At 53.1% G+C, this 18,486-nt stretch overlaps 7 protein-coding genes across 7 annotated transcripts; 2 read left to right on the forward strand and 5 right to left on the reverse strand.

The window, feature by feature from the left end:
• Positions 1–1,344: 1,344 nt before the first annotated feature.
• Positions 1,345–3,186, forward strand: AYO20_05543 (hypothetical protein; the record flags this gene model as incomplete). Its single annotated transcript, XM_022643837.1, has 5 exons — positions 1,345–1,588; positions 1,657–1,829; positions 1,897–2,025; positions 2,117–2,131; positions 2,212–3,186. The coding sequence occupies 5 exons, from the start codon at positions 1,345–1,347 to the stop codon at positions 3,184–3,186; spliced, it is 1,536 nt and encodes a 511-aa protein (XP_022500078.1).
• Positions 3,187–4,091: 905 nt separating this feature from the next.
• On the reverse strand, positions 4,092–6,529 carry AYO20_05544 (hypothetical protein; the record flags this gene model as incomplete). Its single annotated transcript, XM_022643838.1, has 3 exons — positions 4,092–4,660; positions 4,725–6,435; positions 6,500–6,529. The coding sequence occupies 3 exons, from the start codon at positions 6,527–6,529 to the stop codon at positions 4,092–4,094; spliced, it is 2,310 nt and encodes a 769-aa protein (XP_022500079.1).
• Positions 6,530–6,862: 333 nt separating this feature from the next.
• AYO20_05545 (hypothetical protein) lies at positions 6,863–8,899 on the reverse strand (the record flags this gene model as incomplete). The annotated part of the gene is made up of 1 exon (XM_022643839.1): positions 6,863–8,899. The coding sequence occupies one exon, from the start codon at positions 8,897–8,899 to the stop codon at positions 6,863–6,865; it is 2,037 nt and encodes a 678-aa protein (XP_022500080.1).
• A 1,122-nt stretch (positions 8,900–10,021) lies between these two features.
• On the reverse strand, positions 10,022–11,136 carry AYO20_05546 (hypothetical protein; the record flags this gene model as incomplete). Its single annotated transcript, XM_022643840.1, has 2 exons — positions 10,022–10,389; positions 10,437–11,136. 2 exons carry the CDS (start codon positions 11,134–11,136, stop codon positions 10,022–10,024), a joined length of 1,068 nt encoding a protein of 355 aa, XP_022500081.1.
• A 1,301-nt stretch (positions 11,137–12,437) lies between these two features.
• AYO20_05547 (hypothetical protein) lies at positions 12,438–14,239 on the reverse strand (the record flags this gene model as incomplete). Its single annotated transcript, XM_022643841.1, has 2 exons — positions 12,438–13,845; positions 13,902–14,239. 2 exons carry the CDS (start codon positions 14,237–14,239, stop codon positions 12,438–12,440), a joined length of 1,746 nt encoding a protein of 581 aa, XP_022500082.1.
• A 240-nt stretch (positions 14,240–14,479) lies between these two features.
• Positions 14,480–15,445, reverse strand: AYO20_05548 (hypothetical protein; the record flags this gene model as incomplete). The annotated part of the gene is made up of 2 exons (XM_022643842.1): positions 14,480–15,208; positions 15,257–15,445. The coding sequence occupies 2 exons, from the start codon at positions 15,443–15,445 to the stop codon at positions 14,480–14,482; spliced, it is 918 nt and encodes a 305-aa protein (XP_022500083.1).
• A 697-nt stretch (positions 15,446–16,142) lies between these two features.
• AYO20_05549 (hypothetical protein) lies at positions 16,143–18,466 on the forward strand (the record flags this gene model as incomplete). The annotated part of the gene is made up of 3 exons (XM_022643843.1): positions 16,143–16,452; positions 16,517–16,834; positions 16,929–18,466. 3 exons carry the CDS (start codon positions 16,143–16,145, stop codon positions 18,464–18,466), a joined length of 2,166 nt encoding a protein of 721 aa, XP_022500084.1.
• Positions 18,467–18,486: the final 20 nt, after the last annotated feature.

An 18,486-nucleotide genomic window follows, 5' to 3' on the forward strand; every position in this document is an offset into this window, starting at 1 on the left:
CGTCCACGGTCACTCAGGGGGGAACGCAAAGGGGAACTGCTATGATATTCTGTTCTTCAGCCTCAACGAAGGATTCGTCGTCCTTTCACAAGGGTGGAAAGTGCCCAAGATTGTTTGCAGATTCCTTTTATCACTAGCCTGTCGTCTGGAAGGGCGCAAGTTCATTAACCGGACACCCGTCAATTTAATGCCGCCCCCGCGGGAGGAAACCGATGGCCCTGTTAACGAGAGATAAGCGGGATTCTCGACAAAGAAAAGATATCTCGGAGTTTCCCGCACGAAGCAGAGCGAGTAAGCCAGGCTTGCACGATAAGATATATATATCGAGACATGGAAAGAAACCAGGTCAGGAGATGTTGATGCTCAGCTTACCTACCTGGCTAGACGGCAATACGGATATCCGGAAACCAATTACTGCGAACTGTCTTGGAGATTCGGTTCTATACTGCTGAGTAGCAAGTCCCTCTTCCCCCGCGGGGGAGGTCGAGATACCGAGGCTGGGTGGGAAAAGGGGTTGATCCCCCATATTATATTTGTGGAGAGGGGAAAACCATTTTGCGGGGGTCAACGCATGTGCCATGTCAATTCGCTCCTCCTTGTGACGCCTCGAAGCAGACGAAAGTTGAGAATATTATTGAGTCAATGACGTTCCATAAGAGCTGAATCCCCCAAGTCCGTTCGGCCTTTATTGCCCCGGTACCGGGACAACTTCCCCCATGTCCATGCCCTTGAATTGCAATCAGTGTGGACTCACAGGTCCCTGGCGTCCTCCATCTCCAGACCGCCAGCTTACTCGTACAGATCAACCTGCCTCGTCCTGGGCGTGCGGAGAGAGATCAACATGCATTTCCCTGAAAGAGGAGGATCAGAACAACCCTCCCACGCGCTGCGCAAATCGCTTCATCATTTCGTGCTTGGCCGTCTCCTCGCGACCTGCATGATACTCCTTTGCGACTCTGTTTTCCGGCGGATCATCACCCGGGACGACGGAACTCGCTCCCTATCCAGACGTGAGATAATGCGCCAAGCCAGGGAGTGGTTGCCATGGGGAGGCACAGGGTACTTGTCCAACCCATCGGTCGACAAACCCCATGTGCCCGCCGGGGTCTACGCCGATCCGGCAGACAGGATGGCAAGTTGGAGCTTTATGAGAGGGAGAGATATTCAAATACCGACAGTGTTTGCGCAAGGAGACGAGGGTCGTGAATCTTGACGCCTTTCCTCTTTTTCTTCTCTTGTTTTGCTCGATACTGTGAAGAGACACCTCTGGCCTTGTCGAGCATTTCTTTTTCGAGCAGGATCACCTATACACGATAGACGGCCGGCTGAGGACATTATCACACCATGGCGAGCACCACTACAACCCTCCCAGAGCCCATCACCATGTCAAAAGAGGTGGGCGTCGAGACCAGCGGCGTCCATGTCGAAAAGGTCTCGGAGCACGAGCAACTCGTCGCGAGACTAAACAACCTCGACCCTCCGATAACGCCAGACGAAGTCAAACGGGTGAGGAGGAAGATTGACCTGCGCCTCCCACCCTTCTTGATGGTCCTGTATATCTTCACCTGGCTGGACCGTGGAGCATTGGGTAGGTGATTGTCCTTCCCTCTGACGTTCCCCGAAATTCATATGCGTGCACGATCGGCACTAACACAGTCGGGATTCTAGGTAATGCTGCCCTGATGGACATCAAGACGGACCTCAACCTCTCAGGAGCTCAGTTTAGTCTCGCTGTCAGCATGTTCTTCGTGGGCACCTGCGTCGCTGACCTCTTCACCAACGTCGGAATGCGATATATTCGTCCGAGTCTCTATCTCTCTGGGGCAATGGTAGGTCCATCCGTGCCTTGGGACAGATCTCTGGACGAGTGTTCACGCTGACTTGACTCACATGTAGATCATCTGGGGTATCATGGCGACACTCCAGGCAGTCGCCGGTGGAGCTGCCGGGTTATATGCCATCAGGTTCTTCTTGGGCATCTTTGAGGCCGCGTTCATCTCAGGGGCGCCATATTTGACAACAGTGGTGAGTACATAAGTCTATGTCTGCGAGAGAGACAGACCTGCACCACTCGCTCAGCAATGGTCTATGTATCCATACTAATAGTGACCTACAGATGTATCCTCGAGCGGTAAGCACTCGTCTTCTACCAAGTCCACCTGACAAGACAGGCTTAAGAATCACCTACTTACTTCGAATACACACGTATAGGAATGGGGCAAGCGCATCTGCGTGTACCTCTCAGCAACGCCCATCGCCGGGGCCTTTGGCGGCTGGATCGCCTGGGGCGTGGCGCACATCTCCAACCCGCGCATTGAAAATTGGCAGGTCCTGTTCATCCTCGAGGGTCTGCTGACCATCGCCTTTGGTATCCTCTGCATCTGGGTGCTGCCGGACCGCCCACACAACACGCGGTGGCTCAGCCCGCGCGAACGCGACGTGGCCGACTGGCGGATGATGAACGACGGCAACCGCACGCACGGCAAGGTGCACTGGGCCGTGGTGGCGCGGCAGCTGCAGGACTGGCGCATGTGGGCCAACATCGCCATCTACATGTGCCAGGTGATTTCGACGTACACGATCGCAACGTTTACGCCCATCATCGTCAACACGATGGGGTTCGACAAGGTCAAGGCGCAGCTGATGGTCGCGCCGCCCTACTGCGTCGCCTTCGTCATGGTCTTCGTCGTCGGGTACCTGTCCGACCGGCTCAAGTCGTGCTCGGGCCTGCTGGTGATCAACTCCCTCGTCGCCGCCACGGGGGACCTGATGCTCGTGCTGCTGCCCTCGCGGTACAACCACGCCCGCTACGGCGCCACCTTCCTCACCCTCACGGGCATCCTCTCCGGCGTGACCCTCTCGGTCGGCAACGTCACGGGCAACTGCTGCGGCGACATCAAAAAGGCCATCGCCTCGGGCCTGTTCCAGGCCTTTGGCTCCACCATGGGCGTCGCCACGGGCTACCTCTTCCCCCAGAAGGACGGGCCCGAGTACAAGACAGGCTTCTGGGTCCTATTCGCCTGCACCTGTTTCACCGGCACGGGCGCCGCCATCGTCACCGTCCTCAACGTCCGCGAGAATCGCAGGCGCGACGCCCTGTACGGCCCGCCGCCCACGGACCGCGTCATCGACTTTGACGAGGATGGCTTGATGGAGAAACATCCTTATTGGAGGTATTACAGGTGATCGAACGAGAGTGTGAGCGGGCTTGCGAGGTGGTGAGCTGGTGAGCTGGTGAGCTAGAGGGCAAGTCAGCCACGCAGCAAAGCAGACGAAGAACCGAGGAGGGTTGAGTTGTGTGATGGTATAGGTGATGGATCCTCTCGCACAGGATTGTGTTGAGTTTGACGCGGCACGCGAGACGATGAAAGGGTAATTGCAGTAGACCCCCATCAATCAGTCAGTCTGTCTGTCTGTCTGGTACCTAGTACTCATCGGTCATCGGGTACGGACCTCGTGTGTGTGGTAGTGTAGACCATGGAATGAACAAGTCGGAATCAACCGATTAAACATGTCCCAGGATACCTGTATCACGGCCTCTCGACCTCTCGACCTCTCGACGAGACTTTGTTCGTCCAAGTTTGCACCGCTCAACTCTCGTTTTAATATTGATATCACTCTGGGTCGGAGACATACAATTCTTCTCGGGAGGTATGGACAGCCAGTCCCATATAATTCAATTCTTGTCCAGAGGTATGCATAGTCTCATCATATCGATACTACCGCAATGAAAAGAGGAAGACATGAGCCCAATAGCAACATAACCCGAGTCACGCTGGATCAATGGGAACAGCTGTTGTGATAATGGATAGATAAATAGATTGCCGGGCTTTACTGGATGAAATCGTGCCCTGGTCAGCGTCTCCATTCCTTCCTTACTGATGGTATATATGCATCACTTGAACTGGTCTTTACCTAACCCAAAATGCCACCACGACGATGCGATGAGCTGGTTGACATGCACACCTCTCAAACGCCATGATTGAACCCCTTCCCCCCTTTTATTCGTCTTGAGTCCCCCTAACCGAGTGACCGCCTCCGTGCATGCCTAATATAACTCCCCGAAATCTTCACTTGTGCGTGGAATAATGCTACATGGCACATTCGTGGATTCCGCCAGGACCGAGTTCGTTATACTCGCTCCGGCTCAGGAATCCCTTGCTGTTACCCTGGTCCACAATGAACACCACTTTAGCAGCCACTTGAGCCCCCAAGAACCCAGCTTCTTCCATGCCGGACATGGCTGGGGTCTTCCACTCGGGGAAATATTCGGGCGGTTTGACGACTTTGATGGAGATGGGCGTCTGGGAGAATCCCCTATGTTGGTGGGAGATTGTCGACATGGGGTTGTTTGGATCGGACCCGCCCATTGGCGTTGGTGTCCCTACCAGAGAAGGATTCATGCCAGGCACTTGAAGATGGTGCGGTTGCGTGTGAGGCTGCATCATGTTCTTGGTTGCGGCAACAAGCAAAGGGTTAACACCATGACCCCCCGGATTATGGAAGGCGTGGTTTCCCTGGCCGGGAATGGGTGTGTTTGTGCCGGGCGTGGCGACCGGAGTTGTGAAATTCGAGGGGAGCTCAGAGGTAAAAATGGTGGCAGTTGACGGAGACAACACATATCGTGAGTTGAGCACCGAGAGAAGGTTTGACGTGAAGCCTGTTGTCACGGCACAAGGCATGGTTAGCAACAGCGCTTTCTCTCAATCCCAAATCAAACCTACCTCTGATTCGACTTCCATTTCCCAATATGATCAGATTGTCCCAGAGTGTCGCCCGCTGGGGAATGTCTGGAACACTCGAGATGGTATGATGGATCGCCTCGGCAATTATGTCGATGATGCCCTCAGAAGCTCCTGGAGCGGGAGTTGTTGCCATGAATCGTTCCACCCCAACTTCAATCTCCCGTTTTCGTTTTCGACTCAAGGGCAGACCTCCTTCCGTCGACTCCTCCACCGGGACAAAGTCCACATAGGTGAAAGAAGCGTGTTCTCGTTCTGAGTTGCGTAGTCGGACTTGTCTGGCAGCATCAACGGCGCCACCTTTCTTCGCCGCGGCTTTTTCGGCCTTTTCCCGTTCGCGCTTTGCGAGCAACTCGGCAGCGTTGTCGCGCGCAACGATGGCCGCGACATCAAGAACACCTTCATTGTCCTCTTCATCGCCATTAGGACCTTCTTCACCAACCATGGTTCCCATCCCTGGACCTCGAGGTGCCTGTCCCGGTCTCAGTCCCTCGCCATCCTTTGCGTTCATGCCAGAATCCAACGCTCCTGTAGATGCCGCGGCAGCAGGATTGGGGGCAACAACAGCTGTGCTGCTGGTGATAGACTTTGGATAGGGCGTTCCAACAGGCAAAATCTCGCAGATCGGGCTCTTTTTCAATTGCTCTGCCATATCTTCGTCGAACCCTTGGCTCTCCAACAACTGCTGGAGCCGAAGTGTCATCGCGCGTCCGCCACAACCAGAAAGCGCCATGCCCCGTCCAAGTTCGTTCACCTGAAAATCTGTAACTGCACTAACATCACATTTCTCGTGCCCGACATCCAACACCAGCGCAGTCGGCACGCCATATGCATAGCACGCCGTCAACGCGGCGTCCATTAGACAGAAGGCTGGAATCTTCCAATGTTCAAAGACGTATTGGGTAATCATTTCATGATCTCTGGCGCTCCAACACGGCTGTGCAACGAAGAGGACCGGCATATGGAAGGGTGGGGAGATCATGTTGTAGATGTGCGAAAGAAGGGCAAAGAAACATGGCCAATTCTCAATGTGTCCTTCCTTGATCGGGTAGACAGCGCCTTCGGTAGACCAATGGTCGTCCTCGAAAACTTCTGTGGTTTCCTCTTCAACTTCGGCCGTGGCTTCTCCTCCTTCTTGGGGTGCTGCGGGTTGTGCTTCCTGGTCCGGCTGCGGAGCCATCTCAGTGTCCCCAGTCTCGGGTTTAGAGGCTTCCTCAGCTGCAGGAGCCTCTTTCATCTCGACATCCTCCAACGGAGCAGGTTCTTGTTTTGGCTCTTCAGCTTTAGCTTGCTCATCGGCTGGCGGTTCTTCCACCTTGGGTTGGGGTTCTGGTTCTCCATTTGGCTGCGTGGTTTGGGGAACTTCGCCATTGGTTTGCTCAGCCTCAGCCGCTCCCCCATTTATCTGGTCGCCATTTGCTTGTTCAGCCTTTTTCTCCTCGCCATCTGTAAGAGGAATATCTGGTTTGGCCTCGACCTCAATCGGTTCCGGCTCAGCAGGCGCAGGAGCGGGCGCGGGTTCCGGTCCGACCACTTTCGGCTTCGTCGTGATCTTGGTTCTGATCTTGATGGGTTCCCATTCTCCAGGGTTCGCGCCCGCGAACATGCGCGTGGGAAAGCGATACCTCGGAGGGGTAAAAGATTCGGGCAACCCGAGCTGCGCGGCGGTGATTTGCGAGCCAGGCGCAATGATCTAGGAGAGGGTCAGCAAAAGCGGTTCTTTGGTGTTGTCCTTTGCGCGCGGCAGTGACGCTTACGAGCACATGCTCATCTTTAAAAGGAGGCATCGCGGGGTTACGCGGTCACATTTATCTATCCTTGTCAATGAGGCTGGCGCGGCGGATCGCAAATCATGAGGGACATTTTTCTGTCGCGCCGCAAGACGAACTGCGCATTGCGACGCGAGGCTCTGCCAAGAATCAAGGCTGCGCTCAGGGTTGAAATGCTCTGCGGTATTATGTACATATGGTACAATTGATCCACCGGACCTGCGGAGCAGTCAGGCAACGTCGAGTTTGGTTGTCTGCAGGACATCCAAAACGCGTATTATTACTATCCTGTGTTCTAGCGGAGATGAACTATGGTAATCAGATACCTAAGGATGGGCCATGTCTCAATCATCACCAACCCATCAAGTTCAAAGGTACCCCTCCGTGACCTCCGTGTGCTTCGGACATGTGTGCATAGCAAGATGTGCGGTCCTTGAAGACTGCCATACACACCCAGCACAGGTGCGCCTTGCAACCCCCACATGTTATATGATTGCATCCATCTGTCTTCTCGATCGGTGTCGTACATTTAGGGCAGTCTTTGATGTTCAGCTTCTTCTTCAGCTGTTCGAGTGCTTCGTAGCCACCCGAGGCGATGTCTTTATATTGGGCACACGTGAGATCGTCGTGTCTTGCGTGGCAGGATGTGCACCCTGACTCAAGACAATTCGGACACCTGTAAGCCGGTGGCCTCAAGTTTGAAGCGGCCGTGCAGCGGTACACATAGTCGCAGTCTGGCGTGGAGCAATAGTGGAACGCCTCGGGATGACGTTGGAGATACTCTTCAAAGGATGATCTGAGCACACTTTCAAAGACAGAAGACGATAGTTGTTCTTTCAACTCTTGGAGCGTGAATATGGTCGAGCAAGTACCGCCGTTCCCTTGGCACTTGACTCGAAAATCGTTTTTGCTGGTCGATGCCGCGGATTTGCAGCTAGCCTCAAAACACTCGAGGCAGTAAGTGTGCTTGCACGAGGTCTGAACCGGGGTTTCCGCCTCACAGAAGCAGATCGGGCAGTCTCCTTCAGTCAGGGATTGACTGGCTGCGACGTCACGAATTTCCACAGCGTCTGCGCCATTAACGACTGCCAAAGCTATATCGTATTGTTGCCTTGTGCCACCGACTGTAAGACGCTTCGATATCACGTCGAAAACGGCCACATTCCTACCCAGAGCTTTTTCAACGGACTTGAAACCGCCTCGGACCATGCGTGAAAATTGTTCGGGACTGAGGTCGATGTGAGAGCTGAAAGAGGATTCATCTTTGAGCGCTTCTCTGATATGGGCAATAGCTTGTTGATATTTGGCAAAGGGTCCATAAAAATAAAGGTGACTTTTCGATTTGTCCCTGCGGATCAATATACCGAGTTCTTTCTCAATCGCCTTGACTTTCTTGTATGGGCTTCCATTAGTCTTGAGTGCGGATGCCCAGACGGGATTTTCGCCGTCTCGTAAGATATCTCCCTGCGATATTTCATCGAGGGCTTTGCGAGCTCGGACCACATCATTCGCATTGGCACCCTCAACCTTGATTGCTGTAAACCCTGGCACGGTATCCACGTACACACGCGAGGTGAGATGTTGCCCCGCCCAGATCTTCATTTCCTCCTCAATCCTGCTCTTGGATGCGAAGTAGACTGGCGTTTGGATCTTAACCTTGACAGACTGTACAAGTGTTAGAGTCAGCTTCCCCTGCTGCAGGATAGATATCTGCTTGTTGTGGAGCGAGCACGCGGATATCGCGTCTGCCTCGTCCTCAAACCAAGCGACAGCCTTCACTCGCCTGCCCTTGGATGTCGGCGGGAGATAGAAACTCTCCAGTCGGCCGTGTTCTTCCAAGAGGGAACGCACTTGGAGACCAACTTGTGTGTCTGAAGCGTAGTAGCTAACGGGCGATGGCTCGATGTGTCGTGGTCTGTCATATGGCGTGTGGATGCCATCTTGGACATCTTTGTTTGTTGCATCGCCAGGTACATCGCATAACATAACTGTCCAAGCGACAGGATTGTGCGAAAACCCACCTTTTGGCCCTCGAGGAGCACCTCCCTTCACATCGGAACATGTGACGGATTGACCTAGAACTTTGTAATAACCTTCGGCGAATTTCTGTGCAACGCGGTTCGCAATATCGCTACGGCCAAAGTTTAGCCAAAAGCTTCGGGTAGCTTTGTGCCAGGATATGTAGACTTTTCTGCAATTCGACCTCCTGCTATCAATTGGAAGTGGCACCGCGCTGACTTCAGTCTTTTGCTGCCTAAGCTTGTCGCTGAGCTCTTTCGCAAATGACGGGTTTTCCGCTTTTACTAGAGCTTTTGTCTTTGGCGGTGCGGTATCTCTCAAGATTCGAACACACTCAATGTCTATATTGAAGCCGAAGCCAAGAAGCATCTGAACCACTGTTTCGGTTTGGATCGTGGGTGAAAGACCGGTTATACATGCACGAGAGAAGTCGGTTGGGAGAGAAACTCTGCGAATTTGACCGATTTCGTTGAAGGAGACCAGGGCACCCGACAGAACTCGCGTAAAGTCGTCCTCACCCTTTTTTTCCTGTGTTACTTCGTTCTCATTCACCTCAGGAATAGCTGTCCTCCCAACTTCATAACCATCTGGCGCATGGAGGTACGGACATGGGTCATTTCGACAACCACTGGGGGCCCGAAGAAACTGGCAAGGAATTGTTGCGCGAGAGTCTTGAGGTATTTGAGCAAGGGGGTTGCTACGAGTCACCGCTGCTCCAGTAGTATCGAAGTGTTCAACCGCGGTGCGTGAAGTGTATGCGCCCGCCTTGACATGTTGCTCGCTGTTTATGGTCCGCTCATGAGAGAAAGTGCAATTGTTGCCCTTCATACATCGTCCCTTCGCAAAGTAAGTGCACAGTCTTTGTGGTGCCATGGAGTTTTGAATTTATTGGCGGTAGTTGCCTTGGACGATCATGGCTAGAGCTGGTGGGGATGAGAGTTCAATCACCCACAATTGTTATTACTGAAACTGCGCCCGCGCCGTTTTTAAGCCTCCAGTCTCACGTGACCGCAGTAACAACTCCATGCCAGGAGCGCGTTGTATCGTTCCACAGCTTCATGGATTATAGATTTTTTAAGAAGTTTAGGGGTTAAGAAGTTTAGGGGCAGACTAAACTTCCAGGGCTACAATGGCAAAATAAGTCATGGTCGTATCAAAGCTTTTCGGTTGATCTCATCTATGGAAGTTCGTTATCAATCTCAGTGGACCTCCTGTGCTGGCAACCAGCTCCCGCCATCATCCCTAGTAATCGTACAGTTGGAGCTCGCTCCTTGCCAGAGCTGTGAATTTCTGGCAACGGCTCCATAATCGACGCCCGCCATGACCTTTAACTCCGAAACTCCATTCTGAACAGCAGCACCTTTCTTATCCATCCAAACTCGACGACGGATTTTGCGATGCTCTCTCTCCAACCTCAGAATAACCCACTTGATCGTCATCAGACTCGACCACGTCCACCGACGGTCAGGGTCTTCGGCAAAACCTTCCTCGCTAACCACTTGCTGCAAAGCCCGGTCTGTCGCTGCCAGTAAGAGGCGCGCCATGTGTGGGCTGCAAGCGAGTAGTCGGCTCAGAAGCTTCATGCGAAAGACCGCTGGCCTGGTCGGTGTCGAAGGCATCGAAATCAAAGAATGAATTAGTGGGAAGTTGGTCAGGATGGAGGAGAAATCCTGTTCCGTCGAGGTCATTGACAATCGCTGTGCCAAAATCTGGAAAAGATTGCACATTGGCAAGAGCGTTGTCGTCGAGAAGGAGTGAAATATCGTCAAGGTCTGGAAGACCTGAAGCAGGTAACTGATCCCAAGGTTGTGCTTGAGACTCAATGGGAATGCAGGCAGGCTCATAGCCCAGGTCTCCGGCTGACACTGCAGGTCACACAATACCACAGCAGGATATTGTGTCATACCGGAGACCGAGGGGAAGCTTGAGAGCGTTGCCATCGAGTCAGAAGTGGTCTGTTCACCTTCGGGATGTTCATGGATGAGGTTGAGTTGGGGAGCGAGGACCGGGGATTCGTGTTTTAGAGGGGTGGAATCCTCGGATAGCACCAAGGTTGGATGGCTGGACTCAGAGTCCGAGCAGTCGTTGAATGACGATGGAGTGAATGGCGGTTGAGCGGAAGATGCGCGCAAGTCTTGACACGTTGCTGCATCGTCCATATCGTCAAGGTCTATCTTGGGGGGTTCAGCCGGGACTGGTAGAGGGAAGTCCTCCTGGACACCGAATCTCGACTGATAGCGACCAAGGAGTTCCCGAAGAGCGGCATTTTCTTTCTCAATCCGGATCTGCCGTGCTTCAAGTTCTGCCACGGCAGCCTTTTGCCGTTGTCGAGATTTGTCCGCTGCTCTGCGGTTTCTGAGAATTCTCTCATTCTTTCTCTGTTCCTTCTCCTCCGCGGTCTTGGCTCGTTTCCGAGGTGGGAGTATTTGTTTGATTTCAGGAACAGGTTGTCCCCAAGCCTTCCTCTTCTTCTTTTGAGGTTGCTCTTGGGGAGGTTGGCTGGCCTCCTTGTTGTCGTCTGACAATGGGGGTGGCGTTGGGTAGCTGCGACTGTAGCCCGCTACAGTAAGAGAAGCAGGGTCGACGATATCTGCCGGGCCAGCCATATTGGTGTGATAGGCGGGGTACTTTTCGTGCGAAAAATGGCAGGATTGATTAGGATAGATGGCAAGTTCGTCAAGTGGGATTAGGTGGCTGTTTATTATGGTGATGCCAAAGTGACCACGTATCCTCTAAGGCGGACTCATGGTTGCTCAGGCTGAGCCATGCCAGTATAAAGTGGAGTGAACCATCAAAGGACAAATTAACCAAGGAAATTCATTCACGAGTAGAAGAGGTGTGAAGAGGAGGGTTGGTGATGAGATCGAGTTGGATGGTTGAGGAACAGGCACCTGGAATTAAATAAGGCCAGAGTGTCGATTTCGGTGGACGCAGGGGGTATGGTAACCAAGACTCCACACCGCAGCCGCAGCAAGGGGGTTTCGGATCCAAGCCTTTGCGCGAGCCAGTCGCATCACGTCTTCCCACACATGATCCTATTTCTGGCCTCCACTCATGTCGCCATCATCGCGCCTTGAGCGCATCCCTTGCCTCAATCCTCCTCCATGTTGCCTCCTACGCGAAGTTCCCCCGTCCTCAGCTCAGCCTTAGACTCGCCAGCCGCACCTCCTTGTCCCACTCTCGTGCGCCGATGCTCATCCGATCATGCTGTTTTGGTCTATCCGTGGCTTCAGGAGACGCGGCAGCCTGTTCCAGTTCTACCAGGTACATAAGAGAAATGTCTCTCAGGACGCAGGGGAAGTTCTCCACCGGGGCAAGAAAGAGAAAGAGTCAGAAAGAAACCCGAAACTTGTTACCCCATGAGGATCTCCTACGTGTTGCTAGACCTCAGCACAATATCCCATCACAGCAGTATCATATTGCCGCAACTGTCGCGTTGCCATAGTGCTGACTGCAGCTTTTCGCTTCCTGTACCTCGTATAATCTCTATAAGCTTACTCAGTATTGCAGACGTCCCTTAGGGCTCGGACTATACACAACCAATCAAAAAATCGCAAGGTTTCCTCAATCCTCTTGTTGAGTGTTTGTCATGCTATTGCTATTTCCTATCTTCTACCTGGAGGGCTGATGCAGAATGGGGTATCACTGTAATCGACTTTTTCCCTTCCCTGACCGCCTATCAATCATGATTTGCCTTTCCGTTACACCTGCCCTGTATTTGCCTCTTTTTCTTCGAAGCTGCGAGCATGCCGTATCCTCCTAGATTTAGGGGCAATCGTCACCTCATGATCGTACACCTCAATGCGCGCCTCAACAGCCGTTTTGATCGTTCCAGATAGGGCCACGCCATTCTTTGCGCATATCCGTCAGACGAAATATTCCGAATGGTGTCCATGCCTAGTCTGTATCAGTTGTGCGAAAGACTGACAGGCGCATCCAAGACCCGCTTCTTCATCCAATCCCGGTCCTTGTAAAGCTTCTCCTGGTAAATCTCATCGACGAGGTCGTTGACCATGTCTTCAACGATCTGTTCTTGGTACCGCTCACCGATTGGGCGGGCGTCGGGGTGTGCAGGGCCGTCCTTCTCATAGCCGTACCACCAGGGCCCATCGAACTTGCACTCAATCGCTCCGCCAGTGTAGTGACTAATCGCTGGATAGTATCCTAGCAAGCCATCATCCACGTCGCCATGGCCCCCAGTGACGGCTCTGGAGCCCTTCTCGATATAAGAAGCTGGTGGGAGGAACGCGAAGAGATGTTCCCAGACCACGCCATGGTATTTCCCATTTACCCAAAGTTCAATCTTACTGCCAGGAAGGGTGCGCAGGTGAGGTAGGTCGTGGTTGGGATGGGGCTCGGTGAGGAGATCGTACTTTTTGCCGGTTTCAGGATTGACGGACTTGTTCTTTGTGTTCAACGTGGGCCGGCTGAGGTCGTGGTTGGGCGTGTATTCTGGACATTCGAAGTAGGTCATACCCTTGTGGAGGAATGGATTGCGGTCGCGGATGATGTCGTGATCCGAGGGCGCGGTGCACCCCAACATCGGTGTCAAGGCGGACCGGATAGCAGCTCGAGCGTTGTGCGGTCTGACAGACTCGTCCTTGCTCTTAGCCACGTCGCCATCCTTGGATTTTGGTCCGCTCTTAGCAGACTTTTTCCCCGCGCCTTGTTTTTTCTTCATGACCGCCGGACCGCATCTGAGATGCGGGTACTCAGCCGGGTTGTACGTGCCCTCGACGACCTTTTGGTGTACCTCCAGCGGCGGCAATGTGATCATGAGCCCTACAACATCACCTGGAGACAAGTCGTCGGGATCTTGTGCATCTTCACCCTGCATATGGTACATCATTGTGTTGAACCGCACGCTGCCATACTCTTTAGATCTTCCGCTCCTCAAAATAACGGCATACGAGTAGGCATTGCCTCCCAAATTCTCACTCCAGTGGTGTTCACGTCTGCAGAAGCCCACTCTCAGGCCACCTCGGCTCGTTGATGTTCTGTCGGAGTTCTGGGTGTCCGCAAGCGCGCGATCTGGGGCCTCTCGACCTGGCGGAGCAATGCTGATGACTTTGGCTTCGAAGAAAAATTGCCCTTCCCGAGCAAAGACATTGGCTCTCGTGGTGTAGCTACCGAACTCCCCACTCTTGCCCAGCATGTCCTTGGTGAAGACATTCTTGAGACTCTCGACGCCACATTGGGGGTGATTCTCGTCGCTCAGGCGGGCGTAACGCGGAGGAGGCTCGTCGGCGTGGAAATAAAAGGTGGTAGGATCTCGCTTCGCACGAATGTAGTAACGTTTCTCCTTACTCTCGACGCTGTTGCTCCAGGTTAGCAATTCCGCTTTCTCCACGAGAGATGAAGGAGTCTGTACTGTGTTCCGAGCGTGTAGAAGTCGGTCTTGTCACCGTTCGGGGCAGTTTTGGAGTGGTCAAAGAATTTTGGAACCTCCTTCTGGTCTTGGAGAAATTTGGGATCGTTGGGCGCAATGTAAGTGGGAAGGGCAACAGGTTTCTCGTCGTCAAGCCGGTCAACCTTGGCCGTAACCTGTTCCTTGAGCTTTTCGCTAGGTTTTTTCTCCCGATGGCCACGGCCTGAAGACTCATCCATGCCGAACTCAGACCTGGGCTGAGGCTTTACGTCTGGTTCAGGCGTTGCTCTCTTTCTACGGAGACAGGGAATGTTGAAGGTGACCTTGTCGCGTGTCGGCATTGTGTCGCTATTGTTGAATGGGGCACTAGTGGTTGAACGGATAAACTTCGGGCCGAAGTAATTTACAAGGAATATGGACAGGGCGAGAAAGGGTGGTCGAGAGAAGAGATGGGCTGGGTGCACATTTGGCTTCAAGCGCGATATCCACCAACACATTTACACCACTGCACGAGATTGAGAATGAATACCGTTAAGAGTCCAGAGTAGTGTCATAGAGTCTCATCCGTAGTGTATCCTGATCTATTCGCTCCCTTTCAACCATTCTCCCAGAAAGCGATACGCGGCCAGGACATCTCCTACAGGACCAGTATCTCGTGCCAACCCAATGAAGCTCAAAAACCAGCCTTCCACCATCCACCTCGCGACAAAACCAGAAATTGCCAAGCCAGTCGCAATCATATACCCGCAGTTGAGTAAAATCAGCAGTGCTTCGATATTGTTGAGAAGGACTGCCCATCCCACATAGTTTGTCGCGCGAAATGCAAAACCGAATGAGTCGCTTTCCTTTGTCTCTGTCGGCCAGATGACCAACAGGATGGGAAATAACTTGGTGCAGCTGGAGACTAGCAAGGCTGTGCTGATGGCGCTAGAGCTGGCATGGCTTGGGGCAATGGTCGGGCGAGTATAGGGGGTCGAGAAGGAGGCCGTTGTGGGCTTCGCATCTACGAGAGCCTGGTCTTTCTTTTCCTGATGGGAGACAAGCATTCGGACCATTGTCCGAATAATGCCGTGCTGGGCAAACGTCGCCAGGACATTCATGGTCAAAAAGAAAAGATACTGTGCTAGAATGGGCATCTCGCTAAGCCGGGAACCCACAGCAAGGCCACCATTTGTTACATTTGATTTCTCGATCCTTGCCCAGGTGATATAGACGTCGAAGAGGACAAGCAAGGTGCCCAGGCGCAAGATGCTGGGATCGAACTTGTCATCGGAGCGTCCCAACCTGTTGAATAAAAGATGGCGGTAGACCTACCCTCTGGTCAAACGAAGCATGAGATTTATAGACAATCTACTTACCTGTGGTTTGATCAATACCAGATCGATAAAGAGGACGACAAAGTCATGTTCGACATATTTGTCGGCGAACCGTTTGCAGTTGGGGCATTGTGTCAAGCGCACACCTTTACCCAGAGTTCGGTCATCTGCTTTGCTGTAAACAGTGTATAGCTCCTTGACCGGAGTACTGCATGTGATGCATATGGGCATGCCTGCCTTCAACGGGATTGAGAGATTGTTGGTGACGTTGCATCAGGGGAATGATGGGCAGAAAGGTTTGGGATGGATTGGCACCTGCACATAGTGCTGCGCTAGCGACTAGGTGCTTGGCACTGACGCTTTAGTGAACTGCGAAGGCAATTCTGCCGGCAGCAAGCGAAAAAGTCAAAATCCCCCAACATCAACTTTCTCACTCACTCTCATCGATCAATTTCTATTTTGTCTGCTGCCAGGAACTTCGCATAACGTATTCGCACAACGTGCTTGATGCGGTTTAGAGATGTCCGGCCCCTTGCTACCTTTAAACCTTCCACTACCCTCAGCCAAGAATGCGTTGAAGCGAACCTCTTATGCCCACTCATTCCAAGATTGGCTCAAATGATTGGCTCGAAGAATGTTCCTCTCTGGGAATAGTAGTAAAGCCTTTTTTCGCCTATACCTCTCTGGGCAGGTCGCGCGAGAGAGCCTCGCCGAATCGCAGTCAAAACGCAAAACGGGAAGAGGCGCGGGAGGCTGTGGTGCGGCGTGAAGGGAGGTATCGTATTCGCGTTCATTATAGTAGGTGTTCCAGGATTGTTTTCTCTCATATCACTGGATATAAGTGTTCTTGAAGATACTTTCTGCTGCCCAGATGTCTCGAGTTTCGTCTTCGATATACCTTGCTCTGAGATAGACCTCACATCACATCATGGTTTTCATATACACTTATCGCAAAATCAGAGCCTATCGTGCTCGCAAAACCCTTGAAGCCCAAGGGCAAACCCAAACATCAACGACACTGAGCTCCTCCGATGGCTCTGCAATCCAGCCGACTAACCTCAAGTCTCCATCGAATGACCCCAAGAAGAAAAGGCCATGCCCGCAATGTGCTCAGGAAAAGAGCAAAGCCCGCAAGTACAGATGGAAACTTCTTTTCTGCCTGCTCCCGGCATTCTTCGTGGCCAGCCTAGACTTGACCATTGTTGCGACAGCATTACCACAAATAGCCTCTCATTTCGGTCAGCAAGGTCCCCTTTCTCCCGGTTTCCCCATTGCAAGACACTGATGGAAATGGGCTGGCAGACAAGTTTAACCAGCTGAATTGGATCGTTACCGCCTTTACTCTTACGTCGACCGCCTTTATCCCCGTCTTTGGCCAATTAGCAGATACCTTTGGCCGTCATGCGACCCTACAATTCGCGGTGATCATATTGACAATTGGGAGCGTTCTATGCGCTGCGGCCCCGAACTGGGCCGTCCTTCTCCTCGGTCGCGCACTGCAAGGCATCGGCACCGCAGGAGTTTCGAATGTCAGCATGATCGTTCTGGCGGATTCGGTGTCCTTGAAGGAGCAGGCTATCAACACGAGTATCTTCCAATTGTTGAATGGGATTGGCTACAGTACGTATATTATCCCGTGCTCCATGACTGTGCCTCCGATTTGAGCCCCAAGAAAAGTGCCCTTCGTAACCTGTCTGACCCCCTCTCCTACCAGGCGTTGGTCCCGTTATCGGCGGGTATCTGACAAACACGGACTGGCGGTACTGCTTTGTTTTGGGTGCGGGCATTGCCGTAATAAGCATTGCCACTCTCTTCATCCTTAGAAACGACCTCCGAAAAGGGAAAGTCTCAATCTCGCTCCCTTCACCAAATACCAGCCGCCTCCAAGCTCTAGCAGGCGGCCTTTCTACGCTCGACTTTGGTGGCATCATCCTCTTCATTTTCGGGGTCGGTCTCATCATCTTGGGAACCGCCTGGGGCGGTTCGACATATCCCTGGTCCTCCTCTGCGGTGCTGGCGCCGCTGATCATCGGCGCCGTTCTCATCGTACTATTCGTCTTCTATGAACTGCTCATTTCCTCTCCCACCAGCTTCCTCTCGCGCCACCTACCCAAAGGCACAGTGCCGATGGTCCCCTCCATTATCCTCTCCTCGAAGGACGTGGGTCTAGTCTGCTTCATCGCGTCCGGCACTGGCGCCGCTCTCTACAGCGTCTTCTACTTCATCGGCATCTATTTCACCCTGGTTGAAGGGTACGAAGCTTCTCACGCCGGCACTCAGCTCTTGTACTACGTTCCCGGAATCGGAGTCGGTGTGTACCTCGCGATATTCATCTGCAACGTATACCCACGACAGACATTTCCGCCCCTCCTCATCGGCACTATCGTCGAAACCGCAGGGATCGCCGTGCTCGCTTACGCGGTGAAGGTCAAGCACGAGACCTTGGTCAACGTCATGATGGGGATCGCTGGCGCGGGCACCGGCATGCGCTTCATGCCTTCAAACCTGCACCTCGCCGGGATGTTCCGTGACAAGTTGGCGCCGGTATACTCACTGCTGAGATTCGCAATGCCGTTCGGCGGCACCCTCTCCCTCACGATCATGGGCTCCGTGTTTCAAAACCAGATGAGTCTGTACTTTGGCTCCAACGCCGTCAACTCCGGCAACAACAACGGAACAGACTCCACAGGAGGCTTCAACCTGCACAACCAAGCGTCGCTCGACCTGGTCAAAAACCTACCGCCGGAGGAGCAACAAGCTATCCGTTCGCAAGGCGCCACCGCGACCATGTGGGCATTCATTTCCATCCTGCCCATCCTAGGGTTGAGTCTAGTAGCCGGTTTGTTCTTGGGCAACGTGTGGATCTCGAAGAAGAAGAATGATAACAAGAAGAACAAGAATAACGTGGCTAGTGGTGACTCAGGAGAGGCTGAAAAGGCTCAAGGTGAAAGCGTCCAAGGCACTGAGGATGTGCGCGAGGACGGCTTATGTCACGACCACGCTGCTGCTGCTGCTGCCGTAGCGGCAACCTCCATCGCAGATGGCTCACAGGCGCAGGTGGCTCAGGCCGCACAGAAAGAGAAGCAGAAAGAGGCGCAGGAAAACGAAGTCGAATACCTCAGCGAGGTATACCTGCTTGCGCTGCTGCGCGGCGACGTACGCAGGCTGAAGAGGAAGGGCGCCTCAGAAGAGGCTAACGTTACCAGCCCGTCGATCATTAACACCGCGACAGACACGGATGGGAGGAAGTAAACAGCCAGAAGAGAGGAGAC

This window comes from Fonsecaea nubica, assembly GCF_001646965.1.
Source record: "Fonsecaea nubica strain CBS 269.64 chromosome Unknown Scaff33, whole genome shotgun sequence".
Classification (NCBI taxonomy): Eukaryota; Fungi; Ascomycota; class Eurotiomycetes; order Chaetothyriales; family Herpotrichiellaceae; genus Fonsecaea; species Fonsecaea nubica.